The sequence below is a fragment of the Colius striatus genome, chromosome W (assembly GCF_028858725.1).
Source record: "Colius striatus isolate bColStr4 chromosome W, bColStr4.1.hap1, whole genome shotgun sequence".
Lineage (NCBI taxonomy): Eukaryota > Metazoa > Chordata > Aves > Coliiformes > Coliidae > Colius > Colius striatus.
Window position 1 is genome coordinate 12,336,944 of NC_084789.1, and position 23,034 is coordinate 12,359,977.

General features: G+C 44.2%; 1 protein-coding gene across 1 annotated transcript in view; it reads left to right on the top strand.

Annotated features, from left to right (window-relative positions):
* LOC133628537 (MAGUK p55 subfamily member 3-like) overlaps window positions 1–22,714 on the top strand; it is a 41,313-nt gene extending 18,599 nt beyond the window's left edge. The window contains 11 exon segments of the mRNA XM_062016842.1: window positions 282–356; window positions 3,839–4,035; window positions 5,375–5,439; window positions 6,884–6,904; window positions 16,971–17,012; window positions 17,384–17,542; window positions 19,320–19,400; window positions 19,888–19,981; window positions 20,624–20,732; window positions 21,499–21,621; window positions 22,511–22,714. Coding sequence (XP_061872826.1) covers window positions 282–356; window positions 3,839–4,035; window positions 5,375–5,439; window positions 6,884–6,904; window positions 16,971–17,012; window positions 17,384–17,542; window positions 19,320–19,400; window positions 19,888–19,981; window positions 20,624–20,732; window positions 21,499–21,621; window positions 22,511–22,690 — 1,146 coding nt within the window. The 3' untranslated portion in view covers window positions 22,691–22,714.
* Window positions 22,715–23,034: the final 320 nt, after the last annotated feature.

Sequence of the window (23,034 nt, forward strand, 5' to 3'; positions counted from 1 at the left end):
GCCCTGTGAACTGTAATCCAGAAAGAAATGCAAGTTACTTAAAAGCAAATGAAGGAATTTTAATGCAAGTCTTACTGTATTCTAACCAAGTAGTTACTGTGAATGTCTCCATGGGGAAGATAATGTTGTGGAGGATTCATTGAACATCATGATAGTCTCTGTAATGAAATTAAATAGTGGATTAGCTTGGACTGTTTAAGTTCTGAATAGTCTGCATTGTGTCTTTGTCCTGCTTTCAAAGTCAAAACCATTTTCCTCTTTTTTTTTTTTTTTTTTTTCAGGCTCAATCTCAGGGATCAATAACATTAAAAATAATCCCAGCCATCAAAGAAGAAAATCGTCTAAAAGACAGCAAGGTATGCAACTTGGGGAAAAGAACTAAAGTGTGTGTTTCCATATTTACGCAATCCTGGCATCTCTGTAAACGCAAGATTCCTGTTGTTTCAGTGAAGAGTGTCACAGACCCATAGTTGAACTAAAAAGATAATAGAGCAGTTTCTTGTGAAATGCAGTACCCTTTTCTTCAGGAGAATTACCTACATGGCTTCTCCATTGTTGCACACATTCTTTCATAGTATTTCTGAAATCTAGCCTACTCTCTCTGTTCACTTCATTAAAACTGATGTTCCTCCTAGTCTCTTCTTACCATGACAGCTCCTATCAGTCTATTATCTCTGGGCATTTTGCCACTCACTTGAGTCCAAACAGACCTATTTGCAAACAGAGCTGCATTTATCATTTGACCCCATTAGCCCCCTTCAAACATCAACATGCCTCTCTAAGTGCTTCATTTGCCCTCCTTCATCACTAATGACTTACTGCTCAACTAGTCACTTACAGGATTCCTCAGTCAGCATCTATTTCTGCTTCCCCGCTCTCAGTTGCTGAATTTGGCCTTGAAGCCCTGCAAGTCACTTTTCAAAGTAGTTCTACTGTGATGTGGTAAATAGTGGTAAGATACAAATTTGAAACTGAGTAGTAGATTTCAGTGTCTTATAGGAAAATTTATAATTCCTCAAATTTGCCATATAAATCCCTTTTTTATTCTTCTCCGTTCTTTTCTTGCATTATCTACTCATGTGGACAGTGAACTGTTTCTCTTGGGACTTTGGTCTCTGAGTCTCATGTTCCACAATGCAAATACACGATGACTGTGTATATTCTTGAAAGTTTACTTCTTTTTCTGCAAAAGTAAGTCAAAACACAAATGCAACTTGCTAGGTTTTAGTATTTTTGAGTATCATGAGTATATAGATGGCTAGCAGTGTAAGCAGTAGGGAAGCCTTTTAAAGGTAGACCAAGGTAACTACAGACCAATCAGCCTCAACCCTATCCTGGGAAAGGTGATGGAATAACTTATCCTGGGTGCTGTCTCCAGGTATTTAAAGGACAAGAGGGTCATTAGAAGCAGTCAACATGGTTTTACCAAAGGGAAGTCAAGTGTAACCAACCTGATAGCCTTTTATGAAGATGTAACCAGGTGGATAGATGGTGGTAGTGCAGTGGATGTAGTTTATCTTGATTTCAGTAAAGCATTTGACACCGCCTCCCACAGCATCCTCCCTGCAAAAATGAGAAAGTGTGGGCTGGATGATCTAGTGAGGTGGATTGTGAACTGGTTGAAGGGAAGCAGGCAGAGAGTTGTGATCAATGGGGCAGGATCTAGTTGGAGGCCTGTATCTAGTGGAGTCTCTCAGGGGTCAGTGCTGGGGTCCCAGGTTATAGGAGGTGATAACCGTCCTAGGAATTTGCCCAAATTCATCCACACACCCTGCCACCCAGGGACTGGCTGCTTCAGGGGGCATTTTAACATCTTTCCATCCCAAATTTGTCCTCTCTGATACCCAGATGAGTCCAGATTCCACAAAATATGTAATATATCAGCCATGTTAATTAGTAATATTAAAACTCTCGTATAAGGGTGACTAAGGACCTGGGAAGTCTGTATAACAAAATTGTCTAGATCAGTCCGAGCTGAGGGGAAAGAGGCGCTTTGCCCCATGACCTCCACAAGATAGCTCCCACAGCACACTAAATCCATCAGTAACAGAATGAGACTTGCTATTATTATTTGGGCCATCATGTTCCCAGGCCCTTTCATCCTTTTCACAAAATCATATAGCCAGCTTAGCAAAGCTGTTAAGGTCAAAGCACAGCACAGAGTCAATGTTAGTAGCATCGTGTTCCCAAACATTAGAAAGTGTAAGATAAGCTGCATAACAGCAAGGCTCCGTGGCCAGCACAGGAACTTTGCACTCATTGGCTTACTGTAATTGCAATGCAGTTAATGTAAAGCTGCTATTATCTCGCCCCACGTTGGGCGCCAAAAGGGCTGGATGCCAGGTGCCCACCACACCGCTTTATCCCCCACCTCCTCAGCAAGCCAGGGAAGGGGAGAAAATAAGATGGGAGTCTCGTGGGTTCAGATAAAAGCAGCAAAGCCGCGCGCGCGGGAAGCAAAGCAAAAGCAGATAAAGCTGTTACTCTCTACTTCCCATCAGCAGCGATGTCCGGCCACCTCCCAAGAAGCAGGGCTTCAGTACGCGTAGCGGTTGCTTTTGGAAGGCCAGAAATGAATCTTGCCTCCCCTTCCTGCTCCTCTCCCCCAGTTTATATTACTGAGCTGACGTCATATGGTATGGAATATCTCCTTGGTCAGCCTGGGTCAGCTGTCCTGGCCATGGTCCCTCCCAAGATCATGCCCACCCACAGCTATTGGTGAAGGTGGGGGAAGGAATGCTGGAGGGACAGCCCTGATGCTGTGCGAGCAGTAGTCATAATATTGATATCAACAGTAAGCACAGCACTGCAGGAGCTGCTGTGGAAAATCACTACCATCCCAGACCCACTACAGTCTGATACTGGTCAATCTATTCATTAATGACCTTGCTGAGGGAACAGAGGCACTGTCAGCAAGTTTGCTGAGGATACTGAACTGGGGGCAGTGGCTAACACCCCAGAAGGCTGTGCTGCCATTCAACCAGACCTGGACAGGCTGGAGGGTTGGGCAGAGAGAAATACAATGAAATTCACCAAGGGCAAGTGTAGAGTCTTGCATCTGGGAAAAAACAACCTCATGTACCAGTACAGGCTGGGGAATAAGCTCTTAGTAGTGTAGGGGAAAGGGACTTGGGGGTGCTGGTGGGCAGCAGGATGAGCATGAGCCAGCAATGTGCCCTCATGGCCAAGAAGGCCAATGGCATCCTGGAGTGGATTAGAAGGGCTGTGGGCAGTAGGTGGAGAGAGGTTCTCCTCCCCCTCTACTCTGCCCTGGTGAGGCTGCATCTGGAATATTGTGTCCAATTCTGGGCCCCTCAGTTCCATAAGGACAGGGAGCTGCTGGAGAGAGTTCAGCACAGGGCCACAGAGATGCTGAAGGGAGTGAGCATCTCCATTGTGATGAAAGGCTGAGTGAGGGGGCTGGGGCTCTGTAGCTTGGAGGAGACTTAGGGGTGACCTCATTTATGTTTACAAATCCATCAAGGGTGGGTGTCAGGAGGATGGAGCCAGGCTGTTCTCAGTGATGGCCAATGATAGAACAAGGGGCAATGGGTATAAACTGGAACAGAAGAGGTTCCAAAGAAATACAAGGAAGGATTTCTTCCCTGTGAGTGTGATGGAAGGGGCTGCCTAGATGGATTGTGGAGTCTCCTTTTCTGGAGACATTTCAAACCCAGCTGGATGAGTTCTTGTGTCACCTACTCTAGATGGTCCTGCTCTGGCAGAGGGGTTGGACTGGATGATCTTTCAAGATCCCTTCTAACCTTTAAGATTCTGTGGTTCTGTGTGAATTTCCAAATAGGACAAGAAGAGAAGATGTGTTATTTTCTTTTTAAAGGTATTTATGAGGGTACTTTTCTGCTATAATCCCAAAGAAGACAGAGCCATTCCTTGCCAGGAAGCTGGGCTGCCATTCAAGAGACAACACATCCTAGAAGTTGTAAGCCAAGATGATCCCACATGGTGGCAAGCAAAACGTGTTGGAGATACCAACCTCAGAGCAGGCTTGATCCCCTCAAAACAATTCCAAGAAAGGTTTGTCAAAAAGATGATGGATTTTTTTCACACATATAGTGTCACACTGATTTTTATGCTGCTTTTTTTTTTCTGGCTCCTAAGGGAGTATTTGCTTGGAGCTGGGTACCTTCTGGTTCTTGAAGTTACTCTGTTCTCACAGAGAAGCTGTGTATCTTCTAAAGCAAAGATATCCCTCTTGTATTTACAATACAGAAGTCTTCCATTTAAGAAGAAATCTCATTGAGACCACTAGTTTCATTGTGTGATATTTTACTCCATGTGTTGGATGTGTTGACTTTGGATTATAGGTGTTGAAAAGGTTGAGTATCTAAAAAGTAAACAAGCCTGATTCTATTGTTGGCCTCCAGAATTTGCATAAGGTTTCTAACAGAGCACTATATGAATTCTCCTTTGAAATGCTAGGCAAATTCTGCCTGAACAGCTGTATCCCTCTATTTTCTTTATCTTCTATTTTTTTCAGCTGTAAACTACATTTCAATGTTTGCAAGAAAAGAGAAATTCTTTCAATGTCTCTTTCCCCTGAGTAACTGTGTAAATGCCAAAAAAACCCCACTTAGGAAGAATATGTGGTTTCCTTTGCCAATAGTTGAGGGGTTTCTTGGGGACTGGATTTTTGTACTGGATTGGTGGGGGGTTTTTGTTGGGTTTTTGGGGTGTGGGAGTTGGGTTTTTCTGAGCAAATTCAAGACTAGGAGATTAGAAGTTGAGCTCTGGTTTATGATTTTAACACTTCAGAAGAATTTACTTGAAACTCTGTTCTTACATTTTCACCCAAGCTGAATAACTTGGTTTGTTTACTAGTAAATGATAGAAAACTCCAAACTGATCTGGAAGGCAGTGGATCATTTCTAAGTGTGTATAGCTCTAGTAATCATTTTGGACAAAGGTTATCTACTTTAGAGTTCTCTTTGAGGTTAGTAGTTGTAGGATTGTGGCAGACAGAATTTTACCCACCCCTAAAAATTACAAAGAGAGGTTGGATTCTCAGTGGAATTAGATCAAATAGAATAAGAGTAGAATAGTTGTTGTGTTCTTAGTCTTGCAAAGAAGATTAAATGGGGAAAAGGAAATAGAAAACAGATTACATTCCTAAAAGTAACATGCTTTTGATTTCTGTGCTCTGATGAATGAAAGCCTAAAATAGTTTAGAATCTTCTCTCTTAGTTGCTTCCCAGTAATAATCTGGGACCATAAAAGTCTGAAATCACAGATATCTGATATTTTTCAAGGGAAAGCACTCTCTCATTCCTGAATGTCAATGCTCTAGGTAGAACATGCTAGAAATTCTTTACAATTCTGAGCTTGGATGGTTAAAATAGACTTATTTTCTATTTAGACGACTGACTTACAGAAGAATAATAGGCACTCTGCAGAATCCCAGAGCTGTGAAGAAACCATTGTGTGAGTCTCTTCTTGTTCCTTCAGTGATGTCTTAGTTGATACCAACTTCTCAGTATTTTTCTGTTATTTCAGTAATGATGGGTTGGAATAGGTTGAGTGTAGTCTGTCACTGATTGATTTGCATAGATGCAAGCTGCCACATGAGAGGGTTTGTGTTTGAGCTTTATCCAGTGTTCCTAGTGTCTCTTGAATTCCTGTCTTCCTACTCTCAAGAACATGAGGCCTCATACATTGTTTAGATGCTTTAATATTTGCTAGTGTTCACATTTTTTTCTATTATTTGAAACTTGAAAGCTGCAAAAATAAGGCATTTCACACTGTTTCTCACAGTGTTCTCTTAGAGAAATTGGCTGTTCTTGGCTTGGATGGGCAGACACTTTCCCGGGTGAAACACTGATGAGATGGTCGAGTCCAAAGAGTTGTGATCAATGAAGTTAAATCCAGTTGATGTCACGAGTGGTGTCCCCCAGGGCTCAGTGCTGGGGCCACTCCTGATTAACATCTTTATCAATGATCTGGATGAGGGGATAGAGTGCACCCTTAGGAAGTTTGCAGCTGACACCAAGCTGGGTGGAAGTGTTGATCTGCCTGAGGGTCAGGAAGCTTTACAGAGAGATCTAGGTAGGCTGGATGACTGGGCCAAGGCCAATGCCATGAATTTCAATAAGGCCAAGTGCCGGGTCCTGCCTTTGGGCCAGGACCCAGGAGTGGCTGGAAAGCTGCCAGGCACAGAGACCTGGCAGTGTTGGTTGAACAGGAGCCAGCAGTGTGGCCAAGAAGGCCAAGGGCATCCTGGCCTGGATCAGGAACAGTGTTGTCAGCAGGAGCAGGAAGCTGATCATTCCTCTGCACTCAGCTTTGGTGAGGCCGCACCTCGAATCCTGTGTTCAGTTTTGGGTCCCTTTCTACCAGAAGGACATGGAGGTGCTGGAGAGGATCCAGAGGCTGGGCTACCAAGCTAGGAAAGGATTTGGAGCACATCTCAGATGAGGAAGGGCTGTGAGGGATCTGGGGCTGTAGAGCCTGGAGAAAAGAAGGCTCAGGGAGACCTTCTCGCTCTCTCCAACTACCTGAAAGGAAGCTGTAGCGAGGTGGAGGTCAGTCTGTTCTCCCTGGTAACAAGCAATAGAACAAGAGGAAACGGCCTCAAGTTGCACCAGGGGAGGTTCAGGTTGGATCTGAGGTGGAATTTCTTTGATGACAGGGTTGTCAGGCCTTAGAACAGGCTGCCCAGGGAGGTGGTGGAGTCACCATCCCTGGAGGAGTTTCAGAGCCGGGTGGATGTTCAACTGAGAGAAATGGGCTACTGGTTGATAGGGGTGGGACAAAGGCTGCACTCCATGAGCTTAAAGGTCTCTTCCAGCTGAAATGATTCTATGATTCTAACCTTCCTTTCCATTGCGTCTAATTTAAATCACTCATTTGCCTTTCATGCTAACTCCAGATGATCAGTCTTCTGATAAAGGTAGGCACTCTCCTAACTCATATCTGTCTGAATACAACCAATGGGTTTTCTAAAATGATTGCTAAGCCTCTAGGCAAAAGGAATGGTAGATATAGCTTGTTCCTACAGCAGTTTCTACCTCAGTTATTATTTAAACTAATTTCATTTCCCAACCTGCAAGAAAGGAGGAAAAGGAGGTAGGAGGCCTCCATGGATGAGCAAGGATCTGCCGGGACAACTCAAGCAGAAAGCAGCCATCTATGAGAGGTGGAAACAGGGGCTGGCTTCTTGGGAAGAGTAAAGGAACATTGCCAGAGCATGCAGAGGTGCAACTAGGAAGGCTAGAGCCCTTCTAGTATGAAATTTAGCCAGGGAGCTTAAGGACAGTGTGGTAGTTTGAGCCTGGCTGGATGCCAGGTGCCCACCACACCACTTTACCCCCCACCTCCTCAGCAAGCCAGGGAAGGGGAGAAAATAAGATGGGAATCTCGTGGGTTGAGATAAAAGCAGTTTAATAAATAAGCAGCAAAGCCGCGCGCGCGGGAAGCAAAGCAGAAGCAGATAAGCTGTTACTCTCTACTTCCCATCAGCAGCGATGTCCGGCCACCTCCCGAGAAGCAGGGCTTCAGTACGCGTAGTGGTTGCTTTTGGAAGGCCAGAAATGAATCTCGCCTCCCCTTCCTGCTCCTTTCCCCCAGTTTATATTACTGAGCTGACGTCATATGGTATGGAATATCTCCTTGGTCAGCCTGGGTCAGCTGTCCTGGCCATAGTCCCTCCCAAGATCATGCCCACTCACAGCTATTGGTGAAGGTGGGGGAAGGAATGCTGGAGGGACAGCCCCGATGTTGTACAAGCGGTAGTCATAATATTGATATCAACAGTAAGCACAGCACTGCAGGAGCTGCTGTGGAAAATCACTACCGTCCCAGACCCACTACAGTCTCCACCCCTTATTCCATACCATTTATGTCATGCTCAGACAAACCATCTTAACAATCCATATACATTCTTATATACTCTCATTAACCAGTACCCCCACTCTTCAACAGACAAACATCATTCTTGTATTCCCTCTTGCATCTTGCATCAAACAAACAAACAACATTCTTATATCTTTCATCCTCTGTAGATGTTCACTGGAGCAGGTCGTAACTTCTGTCTCATCCATCAAGATGAATATCCAGGCCAGGGGAAACAGTATGTTCAGTGTTGGGCACCAGCACCGGCTTGGTTTGTCCACTTGTCCGGTTTTTCTTGCAAAGTTCATCTACAACAGATAACTCACATAACAGGTTATTTTTCCCCCAAGGTTAAGTCTCCTTGAGGTACACATCGAGTTTCCCCATCCTTTCTCATCACCCACCAAGTACAGCCAGGCCCTTGAGCAAAGACAATCCCACGAATGGGTTTGCCTTTTCCCATGGGAGGTGCAACCCATACTGCCTTCCCCAGCCATTTCCCTGGGTGCACTACGGGGACCTTATCTCCTCCCACAGTATGTAGTGGTTTTGTTTGGGCAGGACCAGGACGGTTAGTTGAACCTCTGCTATTGACCAGCCAAGTGGCTTCTGCTAAATTTTTATCCCACTGCTTCCATGCCCCATTGCCCAGTGCTCTCAACATGGTCTTTAGTAACCCATTATATCTCTCAATCTTTCCAGAGGCTTGAGGGTGATAGGGGATGTGGTATATCCACTCAATGCCATGTTTCTTTGCCCAGGAGTTTATGAGATTATTTCGAAAATGAGTTCCATTATCTGATTCAATTCTTTCTGGAGTGCCGTGTCGCCACAAAACTTGCCTTTCAAGACCCAAGACAGTATTTCGGGCAGTGGCGTGGTTTACAGAGTATGTTTCCAACCAACCAGTAGTTGCTTCCACCATGGTGAGTATATAACGCTTGCCTTGATGTGTTCGTGGTAGCGGTCCAACATAGTCAATTTGCCAGGCCTCACCATACTGAAAACCCAGCCATCAGCCTCTGTTCCAGGGAGACTTGATTCGTGTGGCTCGCTTGATTGCGGCACATGTTTCACATTCATGGGTGACCTGTGTGATGGCTTCCATGGTCAAGTCCACCCCTCGATCACGAGCCCATCTATATGTTGCATCTCTTCCCAGATGTCCTGATGTTTCATGGGCCCATCGAGCTATAAATAGCTCACCTTTACGCTCCCAGTCTAGATCTACCTGAGCTAGTTCAATTTTAGCAGCTTTATCTACCTGTTGGTTATTCCATTGTTCTTCATTGGCACGGCTTTTTGGCACATGAGCATCTACATGACGTACCTTCAGAGTCATATTTTCCACCCGAGCAGCAATGTCTTGCCATAATGCAGCAGCCCAGATGGGTTTACCCTTGCGCTGCCAGTTGGTCTTCTTCCATTGCTGTAGCCATCCCCATAGAGCATTAGCCACCATCCAGGAGTCAGTGTAAAGATAGAGTACTGGCCACTTCTCTCGTTCTGCAATCTTTAGAGCTAGTTGGATAGCCTTCACTTCAGCAAACTGACTTGACTCACCTTCTCCTTCAGTGGCCTCAACAACTCGTCGTGTGGGACTCCACACAGCAGCTTTCCACTTACGATGATTTCCTACCACGCGGCAGGATCCATCAGTAAACAAAGCATAATGCCTCTCATCTTCTGACAGTTCATTATATGGTGGTGCCTCTTGGGCGCGAGCTACTTCCTCAGGCAATGCTCCAAAATCTCTGCCTTCTGGCCAGTCCATGATTTCTTCCAGGATTCCTGGGCGATTAGGTTTCCCCAGCCGAGATCGTTGTGTAATCAACGCCATCCACTTACTCCATGTAGCGCTGGTTGCATGATGTATAGAAGGGGTTTTCCCTTTGAACATCCAGTGTAACACAGGCAGACGTGGTGCCAAGAGGAGATGAGCTTCTGTGCCAATGACTTCTGAAGCAGCTCGAAGTCCCTCATATGCTGCTAGTATTTCTTTTTCAGTTGGGGTGTAGTGGGCTTCCGATCCTCGATATCCTCGGCTCCAAAACCCTAATGGTCGACCTCGGGTTTCTCCAGATGTTTTCTGCCAGAGGCTCCAGGTGAGACCATGCTCTCCAGCGGCAGTGTAGAGGATATTCTGCACATCTTGTCCTGTACGGATGGGCCCAAGGGCGACTGCACGGGCTATTTCCTGTTTAATTTGTTGAAAAGCTTGTTGTTGCTCAAGGCCCCACTCAAAACAGTTCTTTTTTCTGGTTACTCTAAAGAGAGGGCTCACAAGCTGACTATAACCTGGGATATGCATCCTCCAGAATCCCACAAGGCCCAGGAAAGCTTGTGTTTCTTTCTTATTAGTCAGTTGAGACATAGTAGCTATTTTATTCACAACATCCATAGGCACATGCCGACGCCCATCTTGCCATTTTATGCCCAAAAACTGTATCTCTTGTGCAGGTCCCTTTACTTTGTTTCTTTTTATAGCAAAACCAGCTTTCAGGAGAATCTGTATTATTCTTTTCCCTTTCTCAAACACTTCTTCTGCCTTGTTGCCCCATACAATTATGTCATCAATGTACTGTAAATGTTCAGGGGCATCACCCGTTTCCAGCACAGTTTGGATTAGACCATGGCAAATAGTAGGACTATGTTTCCACCCCTGGGGCAATCGATTCCAGGTATATTGGACACCTCTCCATGTGAAGGCAAATTGTGGCCTGCACTCTGTTGCCAATGGAATTGAGAAAAATGCATTAGCGATGTCAATCATAGCATACCACTTGGCTGCTTTTGACTCCAGTTCATACTGGAGCTCTAACATGTCTGGTACAGCAGCACTCAGTGGTGGTGTCACTTCGTTCAGGCCACGATAGTCTACTGTTAACCTCCACCCTCCATCAGATTTTTTCACAGGCCATATGGGACTATTAAATGGAGAATGAGTTTTGCTAATTACTCCTTGAGCCTCCAGTTGATGAATCAACTCACGGATGGGAGCCAGGGAATCTCGGTTTGTGCGATATTGCCTCCGGTGCACTGTCCTGGTAGCAATTGGTACCTGTTGCTCTTGAACTTGCAGCAATCCCACAACAAAAGGGTCTTCTGAGAGGCCAGGTAAATTAGAGAGTTGTTTGATTTTCTCTGTATCTACAGTGGCTATACCAAAAGCCCATCGATACCCCTTGGGGTCTTTGAAGTACCCTCTCCTGAGGTAATCTATGCCAAGAATACAAGGGGCCTCTGGACCAGTCACAATGGGGTGTTTTTTCCATTTGTCCCCTGTTAAGCTCACTTCAGCCTCTAATACAGATAATTCTTCACATCCCCCTGTCACTCCAGAGATCCAGACAGAATCTGTGCCTCTATACCTTGATGGCATCAATGTACACTGTGCCCCTGTGTCTACTAAGGCTTTATACCTTTGTGGGTTTGATGTGCCAGGCCATCGAACCCACACAGTCCAGTAGATTCGGTCATCCCTTTCCTCCTCCTGGCTGGAGGCAGGGACCCTCTATTTCTGTTCTTCATCAGAGTATTCGCTATCTGATCCTTGCAATTGCAGACCTGAAGTCTCCTCATTGGCTTCGAAGGAAGTAGTTGCAGTTCTTCTATGTCTTGGAGATTGTTGATTGTCCTCTTTTGTTTTGGCAGCCACTCTGCTGACAGCCCTCTTGGGTGGTCCTTTTCTAACAGCTGTCTTCCCCCTTAGTTCACGTACACGTGCTTCCAGCTTAAAAGTGGGTTCACCATCCCACTTCCTCATATCCTCTCCTTGGCTACGCAAAAAGAGACAGAGTTCATTTCGCGGTGTACTCCTGCGTCTGGGACTTCCCTTTCCCCTGGTCGGGACAGTGGATGACTGAATTCTTGAGGCAGATCTAACAATCAGGCCATCATCCCACACTGATGAGGAGGTGCAGAGGCTCTCTTCATAGTTCTGTAACCAAGAAGATACCCTCTCCACTGTTGGTATGTCCATGTCTGGATGATACACCATTGCCAGGATATTAGAATATGTAGCTGGGGCGCTCTGGATCACTTTTCTCAACATGGCCCGTGTACACTGGACATCGTCTGGATCTGTGGAGGCCTCGACATTATCCAGATCACCATAGATGACTTCCAACACAGCTAATTCCCTTAGATATTGGATCCCTTCATCAGCTCTAGTCCACTTTCCTCGGGCATTTACAAGGTCTTCCTTGAATGGGTATCTTGCCCGTACACTTGAGAGGAGTCGTTTCCAGAGACTACAAACTGAGGTTTTCTTTCCAATGCCTTTATCAATTCCCCGGTCCCTAGCAAGAGATCCTAGCTGTTGGGCTTCTCTGCCTTCCAATTGCTGACTGTCAGCCCCATTATCCCAGCATCGGAGCAGCCAGGCACCAATCCGCTCACCTGGCTGGCGACTGTAATCTTTTCGCATATCTCTAAGTTCTGTTGAGGTGAGGGACCGAGTAGTTTCCATTTCCTTTTCGATTTCTTTCACTTCTCCTGATCTCCTTACCGAAGGACCAGTTTCTTCTTCTAGCCTTTCCTCTTCCTCCTCGTCTGCCCTTACTAATCGATGATATGGACTTGACCTCCTTATCCACTGCTTCTTTTTCACTACTGGGGCAACCACTGTGGTTGTTGTTTGGTTCCCTGACTCAACCATGGTAGTCTCAGGTATAGTTTGAATTTCCACCTCGGCCATAGTTCTCTGAGAGGGCTGGACTGCGACTGACTCAACTATGTTGGTCTCAGGTACCGTTTGAGTTTCCATTTCAATCATAGTTCTCTGAGAGGGCTGGACTGCGACTGACTCAACTATGTTGGTCTCAGGTACCGTTTGAGTTTCCATTTCAATCACAGTTCTCTGAGAGGACTGGAATGCAGCTCGGTAGGCAGAGGCTAGGCCCCAGTATAGTGTCTGAACCTGATGGGCCTCATTAGGGTAGGTAAGACACCCTTCTATCAGGTAGCGTGTCAGTAAAGCAGGGTTTTTTATCTGTTCAGATGTAAAATCCCAGGTTACAGGAGGTGATAACCGTCCAAGGAATTTGCCTAAATTCATCCACATACCCTGCCACCCAGGGACTGGCCGCTTCAGGGGGCATTTTAACATGTTTCCATCACAAATTTGTACTCTCTGATACCCAGATGACTCCAGATTCCACAAGATATATAATATACCAACCATGTTAATTAGTAATATTAAAACTCTCGTATAAGGGTGACTAAGGACCTGGGAAGTCTGTGTAACAGAATTGTCTAGATCAGTCCGAGCTGAGGGGAAAGAGGTGCTTTGCCCCATGGCCTCCACAAGATAGCTCCCACAGCACACTAAATCCATCAGTAACAGAATGAGACTTGCTATTATTATTTGGGCCATCATGTTCCCAGGCCCTTTCATCCTCTTCACAAAATTATATAGCCAGTTTAGCAAAGCTATTAAGGTTAAAGCACAGCCGAGAGTCAATGTTAGGAGCATCGTGTTCCCAAACATTAGAAAGTGTAAGATAAGCTGCATAGCAGCAAGGCTCCGTGACCAGCACAGGAACTTTGCTCTCATTGGTTTACTGTAATTGCAATGCAGTTAATGTAAATCTGCTATTATCTCGCCCCACGTTGGGCGCCAAAAGGGCTGTGGTAGTTTGAGCCTGGCTGGATGCCAGGTGCCCACCACACCGCTTTACCCCCCACCTCCTCAGCAAGCCAGGGAAGGGGAGAAAATAAGATGGGAATCTCGTGGGTTGAGATAAAAGCAGTTTAATAAATAAGCAGCAAAGCCGCGCGCGCGGGAAGCAAAGCAGAAGCAGATAAGCTGTTACTCTCTACTTCCCATCAGCAGCGATGTCCGGCCACCTCCCGAGAAGCAGGGCTTCAGTACGCGTAGCGGTTGCTTTGGGAAGGCCAGAAATGAATCTCGCCTCCCCTTCCTGCTCCTTTCCCCCAGTTTATATTACTGAGCTGACGTCATATGGTATGGAATATCTCCTTGGTCAGCCTGGGTCAGCTGTCCTGGCCATAGTCCCTCCCAAGATCATGCCCACTCACAGCTATTGGTGAAGGTGGGGGAAGGAATGCTGGAGGGACAGCCCCGATGTTGTACAAGCGGTAGTCATAATATTGATATCAACAGTAAGCACAGCACTGCAGGAGCTGCTGTGGAAAATCACTACCGTCCCAGACCCACTACAGACAGTAATAAGGCATTTTTCAAGTACATCAGCAGCAGAAGGATGACGAGGGGGAATGTGTGCCGCTACTAAACACAGAGGGTGCCTTCGTGACAAAGGATGCAAAGAAGGACAAAGTACTGAATGCCTTCTTTGCTTCAGTCTTTACAGCCACGGCTGGCCGTCGAGAAGCCCAGTCCAGCAAGAACAGTAGGATGGCCTGGACAGCAGAGAACTTGCCCTGGATAGAAGAGAAAGAGGTTAAAGACTTGTTGGCCAATCTTAAGGCTCATAAGTCAATGGGTCCTGATGGGATGCATCCTAGAGGCTGATGTGATTGCTAAGCCTCTCTCCATCATTTTTGAAAAATCGTGGAGGACAGGTGAGGTGCCTGAGGACTGGAGAAAGGCCAATGGCACTCTAGTCTTCAAAAAGGGAAGGAAGGACGACCCAGGAAACTACAGGCCGGTCAGCCTCACCTCCATCCCTGGAAAGGTGATGGAACAACTCATCCTGAATGTTGTCTCTGAAAATATGAAGGGGAAAGATGGTTATTGGGGGAGTCCACATTGATTCACCAAGGGGAAATCCTGTTTGACCAACCTGATAGCCTTCTATGAGCGCATAACCGGCTGGCTAGATGAGGGGAGAGCAGTGGATGTCATCTACCTTGACTTCAGCAAGGCTTTTGACGCTGTCTCCCATAACATCCTCATCAGAAAGCTCAAGACAGTGTGGATTGGATGAATGGACGGTGAGGTGGATCAAGAGCTGGCTGAATGACAGAGCCCAGAGGGTGGTGACCAATGGCACGGAATCGAGTTGGAGGCCAGTGGAGTTCCACAGGGATCGGTTCTGGGGCCAGTCTTGGTCAACATTTTCATCCACGACCTGGATGAGGGGACAGAGTGTACTCTCAGCAAGTTTGCTGATGACACCAAACTGGGAGGAAGGGCTGATTCCCCAGAAGGCTGTGCTGCCATTCAGCTGGATCTCTGCTGGCTTGAGAGTTGGGCAGAGAGGAACCTGCTGAGGTTCAACAAGGACAAGTGCAGAGTCCTGTATCTGGGAAGGAACAACCCCCTGCACCAGTACAGGCTGGGGGTCGAACTGCTGAAGAGCAGTTCTGCAGAGAGAGAGACCTGGGAGTCCTGATTGATAATAAGCTAACCATGAGCCAGCAATGTGCCCTCATGGCCAAGAAGGCCAATGGCATCCTGGGATGCATCAAGAAGAGTAGAGCCAGCAGGTCAAGGGAGGTTCTTCTCCCCCTCTGCTCTGCCCTGGTGAGGTCTCATCTGGAGTCCTGTGTCCAGTTCTGGGCTCCTCAGCTCAAGAGGGACAGGGAACTGCTGGATAGAGTCCAGCGCAGGGCCACCAAGGTGATCAGGGGACTGGAACATCTTTCATATTAGGAAAGGCTGCAGGAACTGTGGCTGTTTAGTGTAGAAAAGAGGAAACTGAGGAGGGATATCATTAACATTTATAAATATCTAAAGGGTGGGTGTCAGGAGGTTGGGACATCCCTTTTTTCTATAGTAGCTAGCAACAAGACAAGGGGTAATGGGATGAAGCTGGAACACAAAAAGTTCCATTTAAATATAAGAAAAAACTATTTTACTGTGAGGATGACGGAGCAGTGGAACAGGCTGCCCAGGGAGATTGTGGAGTCTCCTTCCTTGGAGGTCTTCAAGACCTATGCGACCTGATCTAGGTTGACCTGCTTCTGCAGGGAAGTTGATCTAGATGATCTCTAAAGTTCCCTTCCAACCCTACCATTCTATGATTCTATGATTTGGATTGATTATTTAATTAATGGTAACTTCCAAATTTACTGCTGAGTCAAGAGACAAGTTTTGTGTCTTCCTTGAGAATAATATTCAAGTATTGATATTTCATCAACTTTGTTGAAATAACTAATCATATTCTTTAATTAGCTGGCTGTGACTGGTAGACCTTATTAAAGCATCAATGTAAAACTAGACCTTCATGAACAGAAAATAGCTCTTATCTTAGCTATGATTAACCATATATTGCTACTGATATCGTCAATGAATGTAGGCAGAATGTTTTATGAGTATCCATTGACATTGCTTGATTACATACTTGCATGCAAGAAAAAAACCCAAAGCTCTTTGTCTGGATTAGTGTATTTTGTTAAAGTTTTAAGTTGTGTTTAATTTTGCTTGCAGCTGGTTTTGTCCCAGAACTGTACACCTCCTCTTTAAAATGTTCTGTGGCTATTGCAGGGTACAGATGCCTAAATTTTAACAAGCCAGTAGCCTTCTTTCAGGAGGTATACGATCTTGCTATTTGTCTTAGAACTGCAATATAATGTTTTGTAGTTAAGTCTCATTGTTCTGTTTTGCATACTTTTTAGAGGCCTTGGGAGTGATCGTAGTTTGAGGAGGGGTAGGATGGCTTTTTAAACATAGATTTACATATTATTTTACATGCATATGGAAAATACATCATTTTTTAACTTTTTAAGAAAGAATTAACAAGCATCAATCATTTAACTTAGTCAAAATGAAGAGCTCATATTTCAGTCACATCTGATTTGTCTTTTTGCAAGCCCCAATGATATTGAAATGTCCCAAGAGACAACATTCTTATACAATCATACCCATTTATAAAGCCTTACATGAAAAAAGCTGTGTTTGTCTTCTGTTTTACTTAAGTCTGAATATTACACTTTCAGCAGAAGCACTGTTCAAATGTAATAAATACCAAAGAGCAAAAATGGTGGGAATTGTAAATGGAGAGATGTAAAGTTCTGGTGCTCAATATCGACATCAAAGACATTTTCAAATTTAAACAACTGTTGTGTCATTTGTGTTAGAAAATCATGTACATATAATGCAGGATGTAAAACTTCTTCCTTCACCAATGAGCCAGACATGTCCCTCTTACTCTTTTCCCCTGTGCTCTTACCCACCCCTTCCTGTTTTCAATTTACAGAAGAGTGTGACTGTGAAGGATATTTCAATGGACAGTATATAGGTGAGAAACCAAAATCCCTTTCCTCCTCAACTATAAAACTAAGCTGAGACAACAACAAACCCCTCAGCCCCAAATTAAAACAGAAAACCAAGCTTTTTTACATTAATTACCCATACATTCATCAACTAGACGATTTGTGTGCAAAGCCTAATTGGACTTTGGCATAGACAACACTTGACAACTCAAGGTATTTCATGGGGGGGGGGGTTATTATAGATTGAGTGCTTGGTTTTATATCTGATGTCCACGGATCTGTTAAAAACTTGGGTGAATAACTCCTATTCAAAGACAGAGCAACTTCTAGCTGAAGCAGCTGGAAAATTTAGGGAGGTGGAGATGTGGTTTAATATCTCTTTTGTCTTCCTCTACAGCAGGTTTACGGAGGAGCTTTAAATTAAGTCGGAAAGAGAAGGAGAACAGCCTGAATGATGGAAAGCAAGCAGAGCAGACAGCAGAGTTCCTGACCTATGAAGAAGTCACAAAGTAGCAGCAGCAGCCTGGTGAACAGCAGAGGCTGGTGGTATTGATTGGTAAGATACACAATTGATTCTAATTTCACAATATCACAGAATCTTAAAGGTTGGAAGGGATCTTGAAAGATCATCCAGTCCAACCCCTCTGCCAGAGCAGGGTCACACAGGAACTCATCCAAGTGGATTTGGAATGTCTTTAGAGAAGGAGACTCCACAATCCATCTAGGCAGCCCCTTCCAGTGCTCCCTCATCTCAACAGGTAAGAAATTCTTCCTTATGTTTCTTTGGAACCTCTTCTGTTCCAGTTTATACCCATTGCCCCTTGTCCTATCATTGGCCATCACTGAGAACAGCCTGGCTCCATCTGCCTGACACCCACCCTTGATGGATTTGTAAATATGAATGAGGTCACCCCTCAGTCTCCTCCAAGCTACAGAGCCCCAGCCCCCTCACTCAGCCTTTCATCACAATGGAGATGCTCACTCCCTTCAGCATCTCTGTGGCCCTGTGCTGAACTCTCTCCAGCAGCTCCCTGTCCTTATGGAACTGAGGGGCCCAGAATTGGACACAATATTCCAGATGCAGCCTCACCAGGGCAGAGTAGAGGGGGAGGAGAACCTCTCTCCACCTACTGCCCACAGCCCTTCTAATCCACTCCAGGATGCCATTGGCCTTCTTGGCCATGAGGGCACATTGCTGGCTCATGCTCATCCTGCTGCCCACCAGCACCCCCAAGTCCCTTTCCCCTACACTACTAAGAGCTTATTCCCCAGCCTGTACTGGTACATGAGGTTGTTTTTTCCCAGATGCAAGACTCTACACTTGCCCTTGGTGAATTTCATTGTATTTCTCTCTGCCCAACCCTCCAGCCTGTCCAGGTCTGGTTGAATGGCAGCACAGCCTTCTGGGATGTTAGCCGCTGCCCCCAGTTCAGTATCCTCAGCAAACTTGCTGACAGTGCCTCTGCTCCCTCAGAAAGGTCATTAATGAATAGATTGACCAGTATCAGTCCCAGCACCGACCCCTGAGGGACTCCACTAGATACAGGCCTCCAACTAGATCCTGCCCCATTGATCACAACTCTCTACCTTCTTCCCTTCAACCAGTTCATAATCTATCTATCTCACTACCTGACCATCCAGCCCACACCTTCTCAGTCTTGCTTTGAGGATGCTGTGGGAGAGGGTGTCAAATTTATCACTGTTATCTCCCTCTTCCCTTATGATCAGCACCCCAGGAGGCTTTCTTTAAAGTCTTTGTTTTCTGATGGTTTTTCTTTAAAGGTTTTTCTGCCTTTTGTCAGTTGTTCTTTTAAATGCCATTTAAAATAAACAAGCTAACAAACCACCCAAACAAAACCTCCCAAAACAACCAAACCCTTCTAACAGTAATGATACAGGACTATTTATCTTTTTTTTTATTATTCCATTTCCATTGGTTCTCACTCACATATGTGCAGATTTATGTTGTCAGAAAGGCAGATGTTAGAATTATCTAACAGAACTTTGTATGCACTTTTAATTCTGGATGCTTAACAGCTTTATGTTAAGCCAGTTTCCCAGGATGTCCTAGAAATCAAGGGTATCTCATCAAACTGACTGCTAAGGTAACAGATTTTCTGACTTAGTGCCTGACAAATGTCTGTCCAACCGCTGTTCAAGGATTCCATTTGTTCCTGAAGATGTTCTTCAAAGCAGAAGGTCATGAGGTCTCTCTCATGTACAAGTTTCTTCCAGCACACTCCTGTATCATATTAATTGTATGAAATTGAGAGTATTTTCTTTGCACTATTTAATTCCACACAGATACGTGTCAGTCACTTCTATTTTATTAGGTTGTTTGGGGGCCAGATTAAGTGAGCTCAAGCAGAAGGTTGTGTCAGAGAACCCATGGGAATATGGTGTTGCAGTTCCACGTGAGTCAAATCTACTGACTTTTGGATGTTGTCATTTCATTCCAGAAATCCTTTCTATGAGCATAGTCCTAGATGCATTGATGAATCATCATTTGTGTTTTGACTTTGTTTTTCTCATTGTAATATGCTATGTAAAGACTTATTATAATTTCCTATTTTTTATTTTCTAAGTTTCAAAGAAAATGACAGTTCAATATTCCAACCAGTGAAGAGAATCTGTTTTCCATAGGATACACTCTACTGCTTCTACCAGGTGCAAGAAGTAATGCTTCCTAATTCTTGTGTTAGTTATGGAACACTTGGGAGCAAAACAACTTCATATTTGGTCTTACAATTTTTGAGCTGAATGTTTGATTTGTTTGATGTTACTCTGAATTTTGCTAGTGTGGGATTGTCTTGTTTGATGTTATAAAAATGTGATTGGAACTAAACAGAGAAAAGAGAGTTGTGTGCAACAGCTGATCTCTCTCCTGTGTCTTGCTTCTAGACACCACCAGGTCAAGGAAAAGTCATGAGAAAGAGGGAGTAGAATACAATTTTGTCTCCAAGCAATCATTTGAGACAGATGTGCAGCAAAACAAGTGAGTTCCTTTTAAAATACTGTCAGAATTGACTGGATTCCAAAAAATATTGCCAACGAAAGCTTACATCATATGAATACCAAAAGTCTGGACTGTTAGCATGGACTCAAATTTAAGCAGCAGCAAATTAGAAACAACATAAGACTAGTAGGAGGATCAGAAGTTAGAATTTAAGCCTTCATAAGTAGTATGACTGGTCAGGAGTGAATCTTGTGAAAGTAACAGATACTTTAAAGTGTGTTGCAGATTGCATTTGTGGATATAAAGGTCTTCCTGTAAGATCAAGTGTGTTTCCTGAAAGTAACCATTTTTATCTAGTCTCCCAAAAGAGGGAAGAACTGGCAGTCCATTTCCTGGCCAGCTTTGTTCTGTTTTCATCTATTAGGCTTAAACCCCATTGCATCAACTTCTATTAACACTGCTACTTCCCCTATTTAGCAGTAGTGCTGATTAGCTGTTAGTGACATGTGAGAAACAATATTGCTACTAAGCAACCAGAACAGCAAAAGTAATCAAAAAACCCTCCCACACCACTTCCTTCTCCTGCCTCCCCCTTTTCCTGTGACTTCAGAAAACAACTGTTGAGTGTTTTTAGTTCAGTATTCTTTGTGGGTGGCATTTAAAAACTTATTGACTTTTTAGATTTGTGGAACATGGGGAATACAAAGAAAACCTGTATGGTACAAGTCTGGAGGCAATTTGGTCTGTGATGGCCAAAAAGAAGGTCTGTTTGGTGGATGTGGTACCTAAAGTAAGTTCTGCAGCTTATTTTTAAGAATGCAAGTTATTTCTTACTAGGCTGCCCTAAGAACCTGATGTTCACCATTTGTGGCTACTTGCCCTGCAAAGAACAACAATGCTCAGACGTTGTTTCTATTGGGGAGGCCTGACTGCTAGCTAAGTGGAATAGAGCACTTTAGAAAGCAGTCTGGTGTTAACAGTTCCTAAATCTTTACTTGATACAGTCTAGATGATGCTTTATCACTTCTTACTGGGGGATTTTTCCCTTGCTGTAGAAGAAATGTGTATCACTGGCCGGGCCTGCTCAAATCCTGGGGAGAACACTTGAAGCATTCACGGGTTTTTAATTCTTATTCCTTCCTATTTCCTCTGAAGCATTCACTAGTGTTGAAACCAGTGCCAGTGTACCTGCTTTTAAACCTACTGAGAGTTAATCTTTGACATTTTGATTCACACTTTATAGCGGGGCTAGGAAAACACTTGTAATACTACCTCAGATCTATTCCAGGTTTAATTTTTCTGGTGTTTGATCTCTTAAGCAAAGTTGTTCCTGATATCACACTGCATGTGTGCAGCTAGACCATGCTCCAGGAAGCACATGTAAGCTAGCCAAGACACTGACATTAACCTTTCTTTTGAAGAGCAAAAGGTTACTGTGGTCAGATAGTACACAGGACTTCAAAGTGTGTACTAGTGAAACTGTTGAACCCAGCTTGATTATTGACATATAACATTACAAAAAAGCCCAATGTAACAAAAAAAACATCTGTTCACAGGCAGTAAAGTACTTGAGGACTCCTGAGTTTAAGCCTTATGTTATCTTTGTGAAGCCTCTCATATCAGAAAAGAAAAATCATGTCCTAAAATCTCCCACAGCAGAAGAAATCTCATCCCCCCTTGTAAGTATTCTAACTTTAATCTCCTCTTTTTAGACCTGAAAGAAGGATTTTGGCTAGCATTTCTGTGATGTGGAAGAGCTCCTCTTCCATGCCAGGGAGACTCAGAATGGGGGCATAAAGTGGGTCCTGTGCACATACTGCCTTTCAGCTGGAACTTTAGGATGAGATTTTTGACTCCTTTTAAAACTTGACTATATAAGTACCATGAAGCAAAGTGCACATCTTCCATGTAGATCTATGTATATCACTCAAGGCTGCAGCAGAGGAAGCTGCAACTGAACTTAGGTAAACTCACAATCACTTGACATTCCTATGAGGAACCTCATCAAATGGTCAGGGGTAGCCACCTATTCCTGATACCTCCAGAGTGACACTCACCCAGCACCTGGGTGTCTTATAAGGTCCAAACCTAGAGCCAACTGCAAACTGGTGATGCAGAAATGTGAAAAGAAATACTGAAAGTGCACAATGTTATTAGTTTAGATAACCTGAACTTGAATTTATACATAACAGAACTTAGTTCACTTGCTAAGTTGTCATGTAAGCCCTTAAAATTACTGAACTCGAGGACCCAGGTTCCAGCACTCCTTTTCAGCTTTTGAGGACTATGATTTCCAGCAGTGTCACTATCTTATGTCCCTCCTGTCACATTTTGTCCCCTCTACTTCCTCTTACCTCATGCATTTTTCAAACAGCCTACCAAATCCCAGCAGTAGCATATATAGCTCCTTGATCTCAGATCTTACCTACCCTTTCCTAAAGGTAGCAACTCTTGTTCCATTTCCTTTCAAAGTAATGACTTATTGTGCTATTATACTTTCAACTGCCAGTAATTAGAAAGACATGGTGTGAATTTCATACCATCTTCTTGTGTTTGTTTCATCAGCAGGATGAAGAACAGCAAGAAATTATTGATTCAGCAGCATTCATTGAAGAGCAGTATGGCCATTTAATTGACACTGTACTGGTGAAGGAAGATCTCCAGACTGCATGTAATCAGATGAAAACTGTGTTAGAGAAACTAAACACGGATTCATTTTGGGTGCCAGTCAAATGGGTTAGGTCATAGCTTATTGTGTGTTGAAGGGAAAGACTGTACAAAAATATCTTGTAAATATATGGATTAGAAAGGGGAAATCTGTCAAATTCACTTAAAAACTGCTCATCTGTATAGAAGGGAATACATAAAGACTGTATGAGAACAAAAAGTCAAAAGCTGACACTGCCTTCCTGAATCAAAATCTTGATTATCAGCTGTCATTGACAGATGACTACTCCAACTAAAGAGATCAGTAAAAGACTGGAGTGACTTTTAGACTGTAAATACTGCATTTTGTACAGTGAAGTTACACACAGGGGCCCAACACTTCCAAAGCATTGCCGTAGTGCTAGGACACTAACCAGCTGGAATCA